This window comes from Cydia pomonella, chromosome 24, assembly GCF_033807575.1.
Source record: "Cydia pomonella isolate Wapato2018A chromosome 24, ilCydPomo1, whole genome shotgun sequence".
Taxonomy (NCBI): Eukaryota; Metazoa; Arthropoda; class Insecta; order Lepidoptera; family Tortricidae; genus Cydia; species Cydia pomonella.
This window is the reverse complement of record NC_084726.1, coordinates 1,674,926-1,691,093: the sequence shown is the minus strand read 5'-3', so window position 1 is coordinate 1,691,093 and position 16,168 is coordinate 1,674,926. Positions and strand designations below refer to the sequence as shown.

Genomic DNA, 16,168 nt, shown 5'->3' with positions numbered 1-16,168 from the left:
CCGAGCCCAGCAAGGTGATCTTGTATCGTAACGGTAAATTCAAGATGGCGGCCGTCAGCACAACAACTCGGCCATCCTGAAACCTTAACCCAAGAAACGTCTTTGAAAATCGACTTACTTCGGGTCAAGTAAGTCCGGATTTATATCCAATATCTTGGTCGCCGAGCCCAGCAAGGTGATCTTGTATCGTAACGGTAAATTCAAGATGGCGGCCGTCAGCACAACAACTCGGCCATCCTGAAACCTTAACCTAAGAAACGTCTTTGAAAATCGACTTACTTCGGGTCAGGTAAGTCCGGAGTTATATCCAATATCTTAGTCGCCGAGCCCAGCAGGGTGATCTTGTATCGCAGCGGCAGGTTCAGGACGGCGGCCGTCAGCACAACAACTCGGCCATCCAGAAACCTTAACCTACGAAACGTCTTTGAAAATCGACTTACTTCGGGTCAGGTAAGTCCGGAGTCGCCGAGCCCAGCAAGGTGATCTTGTATCGTAACGGTAAATTCAAGATGGCGGCCGTCAGCACAACAACTCGGCCATCCTGAAACCTTAACCTAAGAAACGTCTTTGAAAATCGACTTACTTCGGGTCAGGTAAGTCCGGAGTTATATCCAATATCTTGGTCGCCGAGCCCAGCAAGGTGATCTTGTATCGTAACGGTAAATTCAAGATGGCGGCCGTCAGCACAACAACTCGGCCATCCTGAAACCTTAACCTAAGAAACGTCTTTGAAAATCGACTTACTTCGGGTCAGGTAAGTCCGGAGTTATATCCAATATCTTAGTCGCCGAGCCCAGCAGGGTGATCTTGTATCGCAGCGGCAGGTTCAGGACGGCGGCCGTCAGCACAACAACTCGGCCATCCAGAAACCTTAACCTACGAAACGTCTTTGAAAATCGACTTACTTCGGGTCAGGTAAGTCCGGAGTCGCCGAGCCCAGCAAGGTGATCTTGTATCGTAACGGTAAATTCAAGATGGCGGCCGTCAGCACAACAACTCGGCCATCCTGAAACCTTAACCTAAGAAACGTCTTTGAAAATCGACTTACTTCGGGTCAGGTAAGTCCGGAGTTATATCCAATATCTTGGTCGCCGAGCCCAGCAAGGTGATCTTGTATCGTAACGGCAAATTCAAGATGGCGGCCGTCAGCACAACAACTCGGCCATCCTGAAACCTTAACCTAAGAAACGTCTTTGAAAATCGACTTACTTCGGGTCAGGTAAGTCCGGAGTTATATCCAATATCTTAGTCGCCGAGCCCAGCAGGGTGATCTTGTATCGCAGCGGCAGGTTCAGGACGGCGGCCGTCAGCACAACAACTCGGCCATCCAGAAACCTTAACCTACGAAACGTCTTTGAAAATCGACTTACTTCGGGTCAGGTAAGTCCGGAGTCGCCGAGCCCAGCAAGGTGATCTTGTATCGTAACGGTAAATTCAAGATGGCGGCCGTCAGCACAACAACTCGGCCATCCTGAAACCTTAACCTAAGAAACGTCTTTGAAAATCGACTTACTTCGGGTCAGGTAAGTCCGGAGTTATATCCAATATCTTGGTCGCCGAGCCCAGCAAGGTGATCTTGTATCGAAACGGCAAATTCAAGATGGCGGCCGTCAGCACAACAACTCGGCCATCCTGAAACCTTAACCTAAGAAACGTCTTTGAAAATCGACTTACTTCGGGTCAGGTAAGTCCGGAGTTATATCCAATATCTTAGTCGCCGAGCCCAGCAGGGTGATCTTGTATCGCAGCGGCAGGTTCAGGACGGCGGCCGTCAGCACAACAACTCGGCCATCCAGAAACCTTAACCTACGAAACGTCTTTGAAAATCGACTTACTTCGGGTCAGGTAAGTCCGGAGTCGCCGAGCCCAGCAAGGTGATCTTGTATCGTAACGGTAAATTCAAGATGGCGGCCGTCAGCACAACAACTCGGCCATCCTGAAACCTTAACCTAAGAAACGTCTTTGAAAATCGACTTACTTCGGGTCAGGTAAGTCCGGAGTTATATCCAATATCTTGGTCGCCGAGCCCAGCAAGGTGATCTTGTATCGTAACGGTAAATTCAAGATGGCGGCCGTCAGCACAACAACTCGGCCATCCTGAAACCTTAACCTAAGAAACGTCTTTGAAAATCGCCTTACTTCGGGTCAGGTAAGTCCGGAGTTATATCCAATATCTTAGTCGCCGAGCCCAGCAGGGTGATCTTGTATCGCAGCGGCAGGTTCAGGACGGCGGCCGTCAGCACAACAACTCGGCCATCCAGAAACCTTAACCTACGAAACGTCTTTGAAAATCGACTTACTTCGGGTCAGGTAAGTCCGGAGTCGCCGAGCCCAGCAAGGTGATCTTGTATCGTAACGGTAAATTCAAGATGGCGGCCGTCAGCACAACAACTCGGCCATCCTGAAACCTTAACCTAAGAAACGTCTTTGAAAATCGACTTACTTCGGGTCAGGTAAGTCCGGATTTATATCCAATATCTTGGTCGCCGAGCCCAGCAAGGTGATCTTGTATCGTAACGGTAAATTCAAGATGGCGGCCGTCAGCACAACAACTCGGCCATCCTGAAACCTTAACCTAAGAAACGTCTTTGAAAATCGACTTACTTCGGGTCAGGTAAGTCCGGAGTTATATCCAATATCTTAGTCGCCGAGCCCAGCAGGGTGATCTTGTATCGCAGCGGCAGGTTCAGGACGGCGGCCGTCAGCACAACAACTCGGCCATCCAGAAACCTTAACCTACGAAACGTCTTTGAAAATCGACTTACTTCGGGTCAGGTAAGTCCGGAGTCGCCGAGCCCAGCAAGGTGATCTTGTATCGTAACGGTAAATTCAAGATGGCGGCCGTCAGCACAACAACTCGGCCATCCTGAAACCTTAACCTAAGAAACGTCTTTGAAAATCGACTTACTTCGGGTCAGGTAAGTCCGGAGTTATATCCAATATCTTGGTCGCCGAGCCCAGCAAGGTGATCTTGTATCGTAACGGTAAATTCAAGATGGCGGCCGTCAGCACAACAACTCGGCCATCCTGAAACCTTAACCTAAGAAACGTCTTTGAAAATCGACTTACTTCGGGTCAGGTAAGTCCGGAGTTATATCCAATATCTTAGTCGCCGAGCCCAGCAGGGTGATCTTGTATCGCAGCGGCAGGTTCAGGACGGCGGCCGTCAGCACAACAACTCGGCCATCCAGAAACCTTAACCTACGAAACGTCTTTGAAAATCGACTTACTTCGGGTCAGGTAAGTCCGGAGTCGCCGAGCCCAGCAAGGTGATCTTGTATCGTAACGGTAAATTCAAGATGGCGGCCGTCAGCACAACAACTCGGCCATCCTGAAACCTTAACCTAAGAAACGTCTTTGAAAATCGACTTACTTCGGGTCAGGTAAGTCCGGAGTTATATCCAATATCTTGGTCGCCGAGCCCAGCAAGGTGATCTTGTATCGTAACGGTAAATTCAAGATGGCGGCCGTCAGCACAACAACTCGGCCATCCTGAAACCTTAACCTAAGAAACGTCTTTGAAAATCGACTTACTTCGGGTCAGGTAAGTCCGGAGTTATATCCAATATCTTAGTCGCCGAGCCCAGCAGGGTGATCTTGTATCGCAGCGGCAGGTTCAGGACGGCGGCCGTCAGCACAACACTCGGCCATCCAGAAACCTTAACCTACGAAACGTCTTTGAAAATCGACTTACTTCGGGTCAGGTAAGTCCGGAGTCGCCGAGCCCAGCAAGGTGATCTTGTATCGTAACGGTAAATTCAAGATGGCGGCCGTCAGCACAACAACTCGGCCATCCTGAAACCTTAACCTAAGAAACGTCTTTGAAAATCGACTTACTTCGGGTCAGGTAAGTCCGGAGTTATATCCAATATCTTGGTCGCCGAGCCCAGCAAGGTGATCTTGTATCGTAACGGTAAATTCAAGATGGCGGCCGTCAGCACAACAACTCGGCCATCCTGAAACCTTAACCTAAGAAACGTCTTTGAAAATCGACTTACTTCGGGTCAGGTAAGTCCGGAGTTATATCCAATATCTTGGTCGCCGAGCCCAGCAAGGTGATCTTGTATCGTAACGGTAAATTCAAGATGGCGGCCGTCAGCACAACAACTCGGCCATCCTGAAACCTTAACCTAAGAAACGTCTTTGAAAATCGACTTACTTCGGGTCAGGTAAGTCCGGAGTTATATCCAATATCTTAGTCGCCGAGCCCAGCAGGGTGATCTTGTATCGCAGCGGCAGGTTCAGGACGGCGGCCGTCAGCACAACAACTCGGCCATCCAGAAACCTTAACCTACGAAACGTCTTTGAAAATCGACTTACTTCGGGTCAGGTAAGTCCGGAGTTATATCCAATATCTTGGTCGCCGAGCCCAGCAACGTGATCTTGTATCGCAGCGGCAGGTTCAGCACGGCGGCCGTCAGCACAACAACTCGGCCATCCTGAAACCTTAACCTAAGAAACGTCTTTGAAAATCGACTTACTTCGGGTCAGGTAAGTCCGGAGTTATATCCAATATCTTGGTCGCCGAGCCCAGCAAGGTGATCTTGTATCGTAACGGTAAATTCAAGATGGCGGCCGTCAGCACAACAACTCGGCCATCCTGAAACCTTAACCTAAGAAACGTCTTTGAAAATCGACTTACTTCGGGTCAGGTAAGTCCGGAGTTATATCCAATATCTTGGTCGCCGAGCCCAGCAAGGTGATCTTGTATCGTAACGGTAAATTCAAGATGGCGGCCGTCAGCACAACAACTCGGCCATCCTGAAACCTTAACCTAAGAAACGTCTTTGAAAATCGACTTACTTCGGGTCAGGTAAGTCCGGAGTTATATCCAATATCTTAGTCGCCGAGCCCAGCAGGGTGATCTTGTATCGCAGCGGCAGGTTCAGGACGGCGGCCGTCAGCACAACAACTCGGCCATCCAGAAACCTTAACCTACGAAACGTCTTTGAAAATCGACTTACTTCGGGTCAGGTAAGTCCGGAGTCGCCGAGCCCAGCAAGGTGATCTTGTATCGTAACGGTAAATTCAAGATGGCGGCCGTCAGCACAACAACTCGGCCATCCTGAAACCTTAACCTAAGAAACGTCTTTGAAAATCGACTTACTTCGGGTCAGGTAAGTCCGGAGTTATATCCAATATCTTGGTCGCCGAGCCCAGCAAGGTGATCTTGTATCGTAACGGCAAATTCAAGATGGCGGCCGTCAGCACAACAACTCGGCCATCCTGAAACCTTAACCTAAGAAACGTCTTTGAAAATCGACTTACTTCGGGTCAGGTAAGTCCGGAGTTATATCCAATATCTTAGTCGCCGAGCCCAGCAGGGTGATCTTGTATCGCAGCGGCAGGTTCAGGACGGCGGCCGTCAGCACAACAACTCGGCCATCCAGAAACCTTAACCTACGAAACGTCTTTGAAAATCGACTTACTTCGGGTCAGGTAAGTCCGGAGTCGCCGAGCCCAGCAAGGTGATCTTGTATCGTAACGGTAAATTCAAGATGGCGGCCGTCAGCACAACAACTCGGCCATCCTGAAACCTTAACCTAAGAAACGTCTTTGAAAATCGACTTACTTCGGGTCAGGTAAGTCCGGAGTTATATCCAATATCTTGGTCGCCGAGCCCAGCAAGGTGATCTTGTATCGTAACGGCAAATTCAAGATGGCGGCCGTCAGCACAACAACTCGGCCATCCTGAAACCTTAACCTAAGAAACGTCTTTGAAAATCGACTTACTTCGGGTCAGGTAAGTCCGGAGTTATATCCAATATCTTAGTCGCCGAGCCCAGCAGGGTGATCTTGTATCGCAGCGGCAGGTTCAGGACGGCGGCCGTCAGCACAACAACTCGGCCATCCAGAAACCTTAACCTACGAAACGTCTTTGAAAATCGACTTACTTCGGGTCAGGTAAGTCCGGAGTCGCCGAGCCCAGCAAGGTGATCTTGTATCGTAACGGTAAATTCAAGATGGCGGCCGTCAGCACAACAACTCGGCCATCCTGAAACCTTAACCTAAGAAACGTCTTTGAAAATCGACTTACTTCGGGTCAGGTAAGTCCGGAGTTATATCCAATATCTTGGTCGCCGAGCCCAGCAAGGTGATCTTGTATCGTAACGGTAAATTCAAGATGGCGGCCGTCAGCACAACAACTCGGCCATCCTGAAACCTTAACCTAAGAAACGTCTTTGAAAATCGCCTTACTTCGGGTCAGGTAAGTCCGGAGTTATATCCAATATCTTAGTCGCCGAGCCCAGCAGGGTGATCTTGTATCGCAGCGGCAGGTTCAGGACGGCGGCCGTCAGCACAACAACTCGGCCATCCAGAAACCTTAACCTACGAAACGTCTTTGAAAATCGACTTACTTCGGGTCAGGTAAGTCCGGAGTCGCCGAGCCCAGCAAGGTGATCTTGTATCGTAACGGTAAATTCAAGATGGCGGCCGTCAGCACAACAACTCGGCCATCCTGAAACCTTAACCTAAGAAACGTCTTTGAAAATCGACTTACTTCGGGTCAGGTAAGTCCGGATTTATATCCAATATCTTGGTCGCCGAGCCCAGCAAGGTGATCTTGTATCGTAACGGTAAATTCAAGATGGCGGCCGTCAGCACAACAACTCGGCCATCCTGAAACCTTAACCTAAGAAACGTCTTTGAAAATCGACTTACTTCGGGTCAGGTAAGTCCGGAGTTATATCCAATATCTTAGTCGCCGAGCCCAGCAGGGTGATCTTGTATCGCAGCGGCAGGTTCAGGACGGCGGCCGTCAGCACAACAACTCGGCCATCCAGAAACCTTAACCTACGAAACGTCTTTGAAAATCGACTTACTTCGGGTCAGGTAAGTCCGGAGTCGCCGAGCCCAGCAAGGTGATCTTGTATCGTAACGGTAAATTCAAGATGGCGGCCGTCAGCACAACAACTCGGCCATCCTGAAACCTTAACCTAAGAAACGTCTTTGAAAATCGACTTACTTCGGGTCAGGTAAGTCCGGAGTTATATCCAATATCTTGGTCGCCGAGCCCAGCAAGGTGATCTTGTATCGTAACGGTAAATTCAAGATGGCGGCCGTCAGCACAACAACTCGGCCATCCTGAAACCTTAACCTAAGAAACGTCTTTGAAAATCGACTTACTTCGGGTCAGGTAAGTCCGGAGTTATATCCAATATCTTAGTCGCCGAGCCCAGCAGGGTGATCTTGTATCGCAGCGGCAGGTTCAGGACGGCGGCCGTCAGCACAACAACTCGGCCATCCAGAAACCTTAACCTACGAAACGTCTTTGAAAATCGACTTACTTCGGGTCAGGTAAGTCCGGAGTCGCCGAGCCCAGCAAGGTGATCTTGTATCGTAACGGTAAATTCAAGATGGCGGCCGTCAGCACAACAACTCGGCCATCCTGAAACCTTAACCTAAGAAACGTCTTTGAAAATCGACTTACTTCGGGTCAGGTAAGTCCGGAGTTATATCCAATATCTTGGTCGCCGAGCCCAGCAAGGTGATCTTGTATCGTAACGGTAAATTCAAGATGGCGGCCGTCAGCACAACAACTCGGCCATCCTGAAACCTTAACCTAAGAAACGTCTTTGAAAATCGACTTACTTCGGGTCAGGTAAGTCCGGAGTTATATCCAATATCTTAGTCGCCGAGCCCAGCAGGGTGATCTTGTATCGCAGCGGCAGGTTCAGGACGGCGGCCGTCAGCACAACACTCGGCCATCCAGAAACCTTAACCTACGAAACGTCTTTGAAAATCGACTTACTTCGGGTCAGGTAAGTCCGGAGTCGCCGAGCCCAGCAAGGTGATCTTGTATCGTAACGGTAAATTCAAGATGGCGGCCGTCAGCACAACAACTCGGCCATCCTGAAACCTTAACCTAAGAAACGTCTTTGAAAATCGACTTACTTCGGGTCAGGTAAGTCCGGAGTTATATCCAATATCTTGGTCGCCGAGCCCAGCAAGGTGATCTTGTATCGTAACGGTAAATTCAAGATGGCGGCCGTCAGCACAACAACTCGGCCATCCTGAAACCTTAACCTAAGAAACGTCTTTGAAAATCGACTTACTTCGGGTCAGGTAAGTCCGGAGTTATATCCAATATCTTGGTCGCCGAGCCCAGCAAGGTGATCTTGTATCGTAACGGTAAATTCAAGATGGCGGCCGTCAGCACAACAACTCGGCCATCCTGAAACCTTAACCTAAGAAACGTCTTTGAAAATCGACTTACTTCGGGTCAGGTAAGTCCGGAGTTATATCCAATATCTTAGTCGCCGAGCCCAGCAGGGTGATCTTGTATCGCAGCGGCAGGTTCAGGACGGCGGCCGTCAGCACAACAACTCGGCCATCCAGAAACCTTAACCTACGAAACGTCTTTGAAAATCGACTTACTTCGGGTCAGGTAAGTCCGGAGTTATATCCAATATCTTGGTCGCCGAGCCCAGCAACGTGATCTTGTATCGCAGCGGCAGGTTCAGCACGGCGGCCGTCAGCACAACAACTCGGCCATCCTGAAACCTTAACCTAAGAAACGTCTTTGAAAATCGACTTACTTCGGGTCAGGTAAGTCCGGAGTTATATCCAATATCTTGGTCGCCGAGCCCAGCAAGGTGATCTTGTATCGTAACGGTAAATTCAAGATGGCGGCCGTCAGCACAACAACTCGGCCATCCTGAAACCTTAACCTAAGAAACGTCTTTGAAAATCGACTTACTTCGGGTCAGGTAAGTCCGGAGTTATATCCAATATCTTGGTCGCCGAGCCCAGCAAGGTGATCTTGTATCGTAACGGTAAATTCAAGATGGCGGCCGTCAGCACAACAACTCGGCCATCCTGAAACCTTAACCTAAGAAACGTCTTTGAAAATCGACTTACTTCGGGTCAGGTAAGTCCGGAGTTATATCCAATATCTTAGTCGCCGAGCCCAGCAGGGTGATCTTGTATCGCAGCGGCAGGTTCAGGACGGCGGCCGTCAGCACAACAACTCGGCCATCCAGAAACCTTAACCTACGAAACGTCTTTGAAAATCGACTTACTTCGGGTCAGGTAAGTCCGGAGTTATATCCAATATCTTGGTCGCCGAGCCCAGCAACGTGATCTTGTATCGCAGCGGCAGGTTCAGGACGGCGGCCGTCAGCACGAGCGCCTGGGCCGCGGCGCCGGCGGCGACGGCGTCGGCGGCCGCGGCCGCGCGCGCGCCGTCCGAGCACACGGGGAGGGGGACGCCACAGATCTTCCACGTGCTCTGGTCTACCTGCAGCCAACAAGGAAAACAATCATAAGTTTATACCGTCAACCGGGGTGAATAGGGACGGCTGGGGTGAATAAAGACAATAGTTCAAATGAGATTTACCTGACAATTTACTAATCTCTACCCACACAAATTGTATCATTCGATTGAAAATAGTAGTAGATTTTGCACGATACAATGTGTGTGAATAGATATTGAGAAATTTTCAGATAAATCTCATTTTAAATTATGTTCCTATTCACCCCAGCTGTCCCTATTTACCCCAGTTGACGGTACGCTACTTTAAGTAGTGGGTCAATTTCAACAGTACTAGTTTTTTGTGTCATTCCGGTGTAATTCTTTATTTACGTTTCTTCGATGTTTCTTTTAATGTCAATCGACACCTCAGACTGTTCTTTGATAAGCCTCTTACAGAGCACTTGATATCTTAAGCCTTTTGAGAATTATCGGAGATTAAAAAATTGACTCGCACGTGAATGATAAGTATACACAGGAATGATATAAGTAACACTCCACCTGAATGACATTTTTCCACCGGAATGAAAAAAATGACTCGCACGTGAATGATAAGTATGCAAGGAACTCCGCCTACTTTTGGTATCATTCCGGTGTTATTTTCATTCTGGTGGGTATTGAGCCATTTTACTACACCGAAATCACCGGAATGAAATTGGTGGAATGATAAACCGAGGTGAAATAAAATTATAAAAAAATAACTAAATCCCACATTCATTAACTATCGCGACATTTAAACTCACAAGTACAAAATACACGATCTGTAAATATTTGAAAAATAACAAATATGAAACAAAAAAGATATAGCAAACTCCGGAATGATATTTTTTTTGTCCCCGTACATCGAAATGACATTACTCACGTGTGTAGCGGATCTATTCGGCATCACATCGACGTCTTCTTGCGGTGAGAGCCGCGGCACAACTGACTCTCAAAGTGCGCAGGAGGCGGGGGGGCGTACGAAGTCAAACTTAGCCAATAAACGTCGATGAAATTTGTCCGCGGTAATAAGGATTATTTTGCCGGACAAATTTCTTTACGCATAATAAGGGGGTTTATTAAAGAGTTAGTAAGCAAGTAATATTTTAAAGGGTTCTTTATTGATATGGTATTATAGTGAACTAAAAACTAATTTGATATCTTGTATAGTTTTAGTTATGCGGCATTAAACAAGAATAACTGGGTTCCGGACAACCCACCTGAATGAAAAATTGGGCCTTTTTTTTTCAATGATTAAATTATTTAATATTTTAATATTAGTTATTGCCCGAAGTCGATAGCTAAGAGATGTTTCCAAAAAAAATAGTACATGACTATTTTGACTTTCTGCACCAGCGTTTTCAGTCTTGCCATCAAATTTTATTGCTTGGGATATTCACCCTAGTGTTGTGTGATATGTTTTATGAATGTTTATTTATTTATTTTTTGTATTTTTTATTACTGAATTTTATCGAGCGACCTAGCCTAGTGTGTAGTGACCCTGCCTATGAAGCCGATGGTCAGTAAGGGCATGTATTTGTGTGATGAGCATAGATATTTGTTCTTAAGTCATGGGTGTTTTCTATATATTTAAGTATTTGTATATTATATATAGCGTTGTCTGAGTGCTCACAACACGAGCCTTTATGAGCTTACCGTGGAACTTAGTCAATTATGTAAGAATGTCCGTAAAAAAAAATAAAAAAAAAAATTACACATCGTCTTTCCGTGTGTTTATAAATAAATAAAAACAAAAACATAAATATGCTATTTAGTAAGGTATAAACCCATTACATTCCAATTTAAAAATTAAAGTTACAATTACAATGTCTTTCCCATCACGGAACAATGGTGTTCCGGACCTTTGGGAGGCGTGCGCGGAGCCGAAGCCAACACGTAGAGGCCCTTTTGACACTTTAATGAAATGTAAGGGGTAATTACAATTATTATTAAGTAATATATTATATTACATTAAACTAAGCTAAGATTAAAAAGGTGTAAGTCAAACCTTACTCCTACAATAGCATGTTTCGTACAGTCTTAACAATACTGTTCGCCGATTCGCTCACTCTCCCGACAAACGACCAATGACTTTTACGCATTATAGCGTAAAAGTCATCTACTCTGTTCTCGACGAACTTACCAGACGCACTACACCGCCACGGTAGCCGTAACATTGCACGAAACGCATTGTTGTACAGAGCCCCTGGTGTAAAATTCGATTTCGAAACGTGACGTACGCGTTTGCGTTAAGTCTCATTTAGTATGGGATTTAGACAGCGCGCCAAGCAGGACGTTTTGGAAACTCAAAATCCCATACAAAATGAGACTTAACGCAAACGCGTACGTCACGTTACGCCATCGAATAATTTTACACTAGGGGTACTGTACTAGCAGTCTATTGAACGAACATATACTTTATGTATAGGTGTTATTTTTTTGTGACTATGTGTCTTTTGTTTTTTTTTTTTTTTTATACTACGTCGGTGGCAAACAAGCATACGGCCCGCCTGATGGTAAGCAGTCTCCGTAGCCTATGTACGCCTGCAACTCCAGAGAGGTCACATGCGCGTTGCCGACCCTTTAAATGTTGTGTGTTGTATAGCCATTACCTGCTCAATATAGAATATCTGCGCCAACTGTTGCAGCAGCGAGTCGCTGTGCGCGGCCAGCTCCCCGTGCGCGCGCGCGGCCAGCTCCCGCAGCGCCGCCGCCGCCCGGCGCCGCTCCCGCAGCCGCTCCGACCGCCGGGACAGGCTGTGGTAACCCTGCATTAGTTCTAGACCTGCAATATATAACAAATACCTGTTTTTTTTAGGGTTCCGTAGCCAAATAGCATAAAACGGAACCCTTATAGTTTCGCCATGTCCGTCTGTCTGTCTGTCTGTCTGTCTGTCTGTCTGTGTGTCCGAGGCTTTGCTCCGTGGTCGTTAGTGCTAGAAAGCTGAAATTTGGCATGGATATATAAATCAATAAAGCCGACAAAGTCGTGCAATAAAATCTAAAAATTAAATTTTTTTTAGGGTACCTCCCCTACACGTAAAGTGGGGGTGATTTTTTTTTTTCGCTTTAACCCTAGAGTGTGGGGTATCGTTGGAAAGGTCTTTCAAAACTAATAGGGGTTTTCAAGAAACTTTTTTTGATAAAGTGAATATATTCGGAGATAATCGCTCCGAAAGAAAAAAAAAGTGTCCCCCCCCTCTAACTTTTGAACCATAGGTCCAAAAAATATGAAAAAAATCGTGAAAGTAGAGCTTAACAAAGACATTAAATGAAAACTATAGCGGACATGATCAGTTTAGCTGTTTTTGAGTTATCGCAAAAAGTTTTCCCTTCATAGTAAAAAGACTTACTTTAATTAGGTACTGATTATGCAAATTCGCCTATTTGTTTAACTCGGGTGAAAGGTACCATTTACTACACTTTAAGCTCCAGTTTAGCTTATTGTGACGGAAGAGTAACTACGGAACCCTACACTGAGCGTGGCCCGACATGCTCTTGGCCGGTTTTTTTTTTGGAGTCAGATATCATTAATTGCAATGTAAAAATACGGAAGTAAATATAATGTTATCTTTTCGCGGATCAGCAAATATTTTTGAAGTAAATACTTCTTTAGCGGCGCTGTGCACTTTTTGTGATGGGGAATAAATGTTGAACTCGCGACAGGTCACGTGACCGACAGATTCGACAGATTGAAAATTCGTAAGACGGACACGTGACCTGATCGAAAACCTGTTACAATGTCATTGAAACCAGTAGTTACATTTTCAATGTAACATAAATTGTCATGTTTGTGTACGATAGCGCAATAAATGAGTATTGTATTTTACCACATAAATGATAGTACTTTTATACTGATAATTAAAGAAATTCGTGCAAAATTATTCCCTAACCATTCCAAAATATCAAAAATGCACAACGTTGTTTTTTTTTTTGTTTTATGTAGTATGGATTTCCGCAAAATAACGCGTGATTCTATTTCTTATTATGTCAGAAATCAGTTATTCCTTTGAACAGCACGTTTTTTGTATTAACGCGCCATCGTGAACCTTATTAGAATACAGGAAGATTAACCTATTGACCGCCACAGTCGGCTCTGGCCGTCATCGGAAAGTCTTGCCAAGGACGCCAACGTCGGCTACAGCCGACAGCTTCGCCAATTGAATAGGAAATTTCGCGGAACTCCATAAAGTTCAGTTTCGCTTAAATAATCGGGTGTGCCTGGCGTCCGGGGCGCGGCATATTCCTTCGCCGTCTGGCGTCCAAGAGGTTAATATTACACTGTAACTGTGCGTCTGTGGCCATCTTTGGCCGTCGGAGGGGTATCGATCAAATATTTGTTCAGCAAATAGACCACAGGGGCACTTCTACATGTCAATTTTTTATAATGAACAAAAATAACAAAATACAATTACAAATATGGAATCAATGAAATATTAGAGATGTATAGCCTCTAAATTTCGAATTACACGAAAAAACTATGATAAAAAAAATAAAAACAGCAAATACTAAAGTTCTTTAGAGATGAATAAGTCTCTAAGTGTCAGAAATAAAATATAATTAAAAAAAAACAATAATTAAATTATCCTCAGACATCCTCTCCAAGACACGAATTCTTATATAAACAATTAAAAGACAAGAAATTAAAACAGACAAATAGACAAGAAACGAATGAAGTGTCTCACGTTAATGCCACTCAAAAGTAAAGTTACATACTTACAACATAACATGTAGATTGTAGACCGAATAAGCTTAAAGAGACCGGCCTCCACAAAAAGCATTCATTGAATATACCTTCTCTAATAGCCAAAATGAATCAACGCCTCATCAATTCAATTATTTATTCATAAAATTTTTATCTTATACGTTATCTATCAGTATCAGTAGTTTCGATGCTACGGAAGAAATCGGAACGAGTAAATGCCATTCCAATGCCGTTTTTTTTTTCATGTTAAACTTGAATAACTCACCTAAATCCTGATTTTCCTCGCACAGCTTCGCATGCGTTTCTTTCAGCCTCCGTATGTTAGCTAGCTTGCTATCTCTTTCATCCGCCAGTAATATTCTCTTGAACCGCAATATTTCTATCTGCTTCGTTAGCCTTACATGCTCTGCCCTTTGGAAAGGCGATGGTTTTGACTGAAATATTTTGTATTTTTTAATAAAGTGTAAGGAATCTATTTTTAATAAAATAACACCATTTGCATTTTCTACTTTTTTTTATTATGAAAATTAAAAAAACTTAAATTTTTAATTTTTGAGGTCTTATTTTGTTGTGGCTTATTTATTGCGATAAATTGCTCAATTTCTAACTATTTAACTAGATTATTTTTTTATATTTATTCAGACAACACATCAATTATTACAAAGAAGATAATACATTAACAACAACAAGAATTAAAAAAAGAAACAGTGGAAGTTGAATAGTACAGAACAGATAAGGATGTGAGGCTGAAATTAAATTTTGTTACTAAATTCAATATATACAGTCAGCGTCAAATACTTCGTAGCAGTCAAAGTGGCCAAATAGTTCGATACACCATACTAAATATATGGTGTACCGAGCTATTTGGCTACTTTGACTGCTACGAAGTATTTGACGCTGACTGTACTATCATCCCTATACCAAAAAGAGAAACTATTTACGCAAATACCAACCTTAAAAGATAGGAGATCATTCAACTTCAACGCCAGCCTCGGTCCATTAGAAACCGGCTTCTCATCCTTAACCTTACCATTCTTCACAATCTTCTCCAAATCTTCATCTGGAGAAAACAAATTCCTCTGGGACCTACTTTTTAATCTCACTTCATCACCAAATTCATCTGTTAAATTACTAGTCAACGCTGAATTTTTGTATATTTTCTCTTTTATATCCTGCACAGCTTCTTGTTTCTTCTTTATTGAATATTGCAATATATGCAACTTCTGTAATTTATCAGAATTATAACTAGGTCTGATTTCTGATTTCAAAAAGCTCAAAGCATGATACCGATACTTTGGTACATCAGATTCGTTCCTTAGATCATAATTTTCAGCGGTCTCACTCAAATCTATTCTATTCTCTGATAAATCTTCTTTTGAAGCGTTCTTAGATAAATTATCACAGTTCACATCACTTCTAAACTCTTTCACATCTTGAGTATCCGGAGAATGTTCATATATTAAATTAGGATCTAATTTCTTTTCTTCACTCCTCTCTTTGAAATCTCTACTACTCTGCCCTATATTTAAACTTACAGAGTTCTTTATTGTAGGAAAATTCTGTTGAAATCCCCTTTCAACTGGACTGTGGCTTTTCGAATACTCTTTATCCGTCCGTCTAGAATATTTACTCGGTGATATTGATCTAGATTTCGCTTTATGATTTTGAATAAATCTAGTTTCCAGTGTTTTTGTTTTACCGGAAGAATCTGAAGATAGCGAACTATGTTCTATCTCGTTCTCCGGTGGTATTATATCAAGTTTGAGACTTTTGTATGAGCAAAAGTATCCGCCGTGCATTTGAAAAACTAGGGTATTGCTTTTGAAGCAGTCTGAAGTGAAATTTAAGGCTAAATTGGCCCCTAAATACCTTAGACCCGTGAAGTATACGCCCCAGGTCTGAATTACGGTGTCTTGTCGGTCTGTTTCTTCGTAATCCTTGTTCGGTGGTAACATATGACACCAGATTCGTATAACGACGTTTGTTGATGACATGCGATGAGTAATTTCTGCAAAAAATTAATTAATAGTTTAAAAAACGCTAGAAAAACACGCTTTTAGCAATTCGCGGCCAAGGTGTTCTTTTTGCTCAGGATATATTTGAGATAAATGAAAAACTTCCAAGTCAATATATAATAGGTTTGTTATAATCTTGAAACCTGATCGTGTTCTAAGTCCATTACGTGACCTTTCTCAGTGCAAACTCGACTATGATACGATATTCCATCATGG

At 44.3% G+C, this 16,168-nt stretch overlaps 2 protein-coding genes across 2 annotated transcripts in view; one reads left to right on the top strand and one right to left on the bottom strand.

The window, feature by feature from the left end:
- The window catches only part of LOC133531045 (uncharacterized), a 452,747-nt gene that overhangs the window by 242,704 nt on the left and 193,875 nt on the right, over positions 1-16,168 (top strand). The gene's annotated exons all lie outside the window — the stretch shown is intronic.
- The window catches only part of LOC133531202 (uncharacterized), a 41,075-nt gene that overhangs the window by 19,516 nt on the left and 5,391 nt on the right, over positions 1-16,168 (bottom strand). The window contains exons 3-6 of the mRNA XM_061869340.1: positions 14,891-15,945; positions 14,203-14,371; positions 11,845-12,017; positions 9,024-9,241 (exon numbers count right to left, since the gene is read on the bottom strand). Coding sequence (XP_061725324.1) covers positions 9,024-9,241; positions 11,845-12,017; positions 14,203-14,371; positions 14,891-15,945 — 1,615 coding nt within the window. The remainder of the gene's footprint in view (positions 1-9,023; positions 9,242-11,844; positions 12,018-14,202; positions 14,372-14,890; positions 15,946-16,168) is intronic.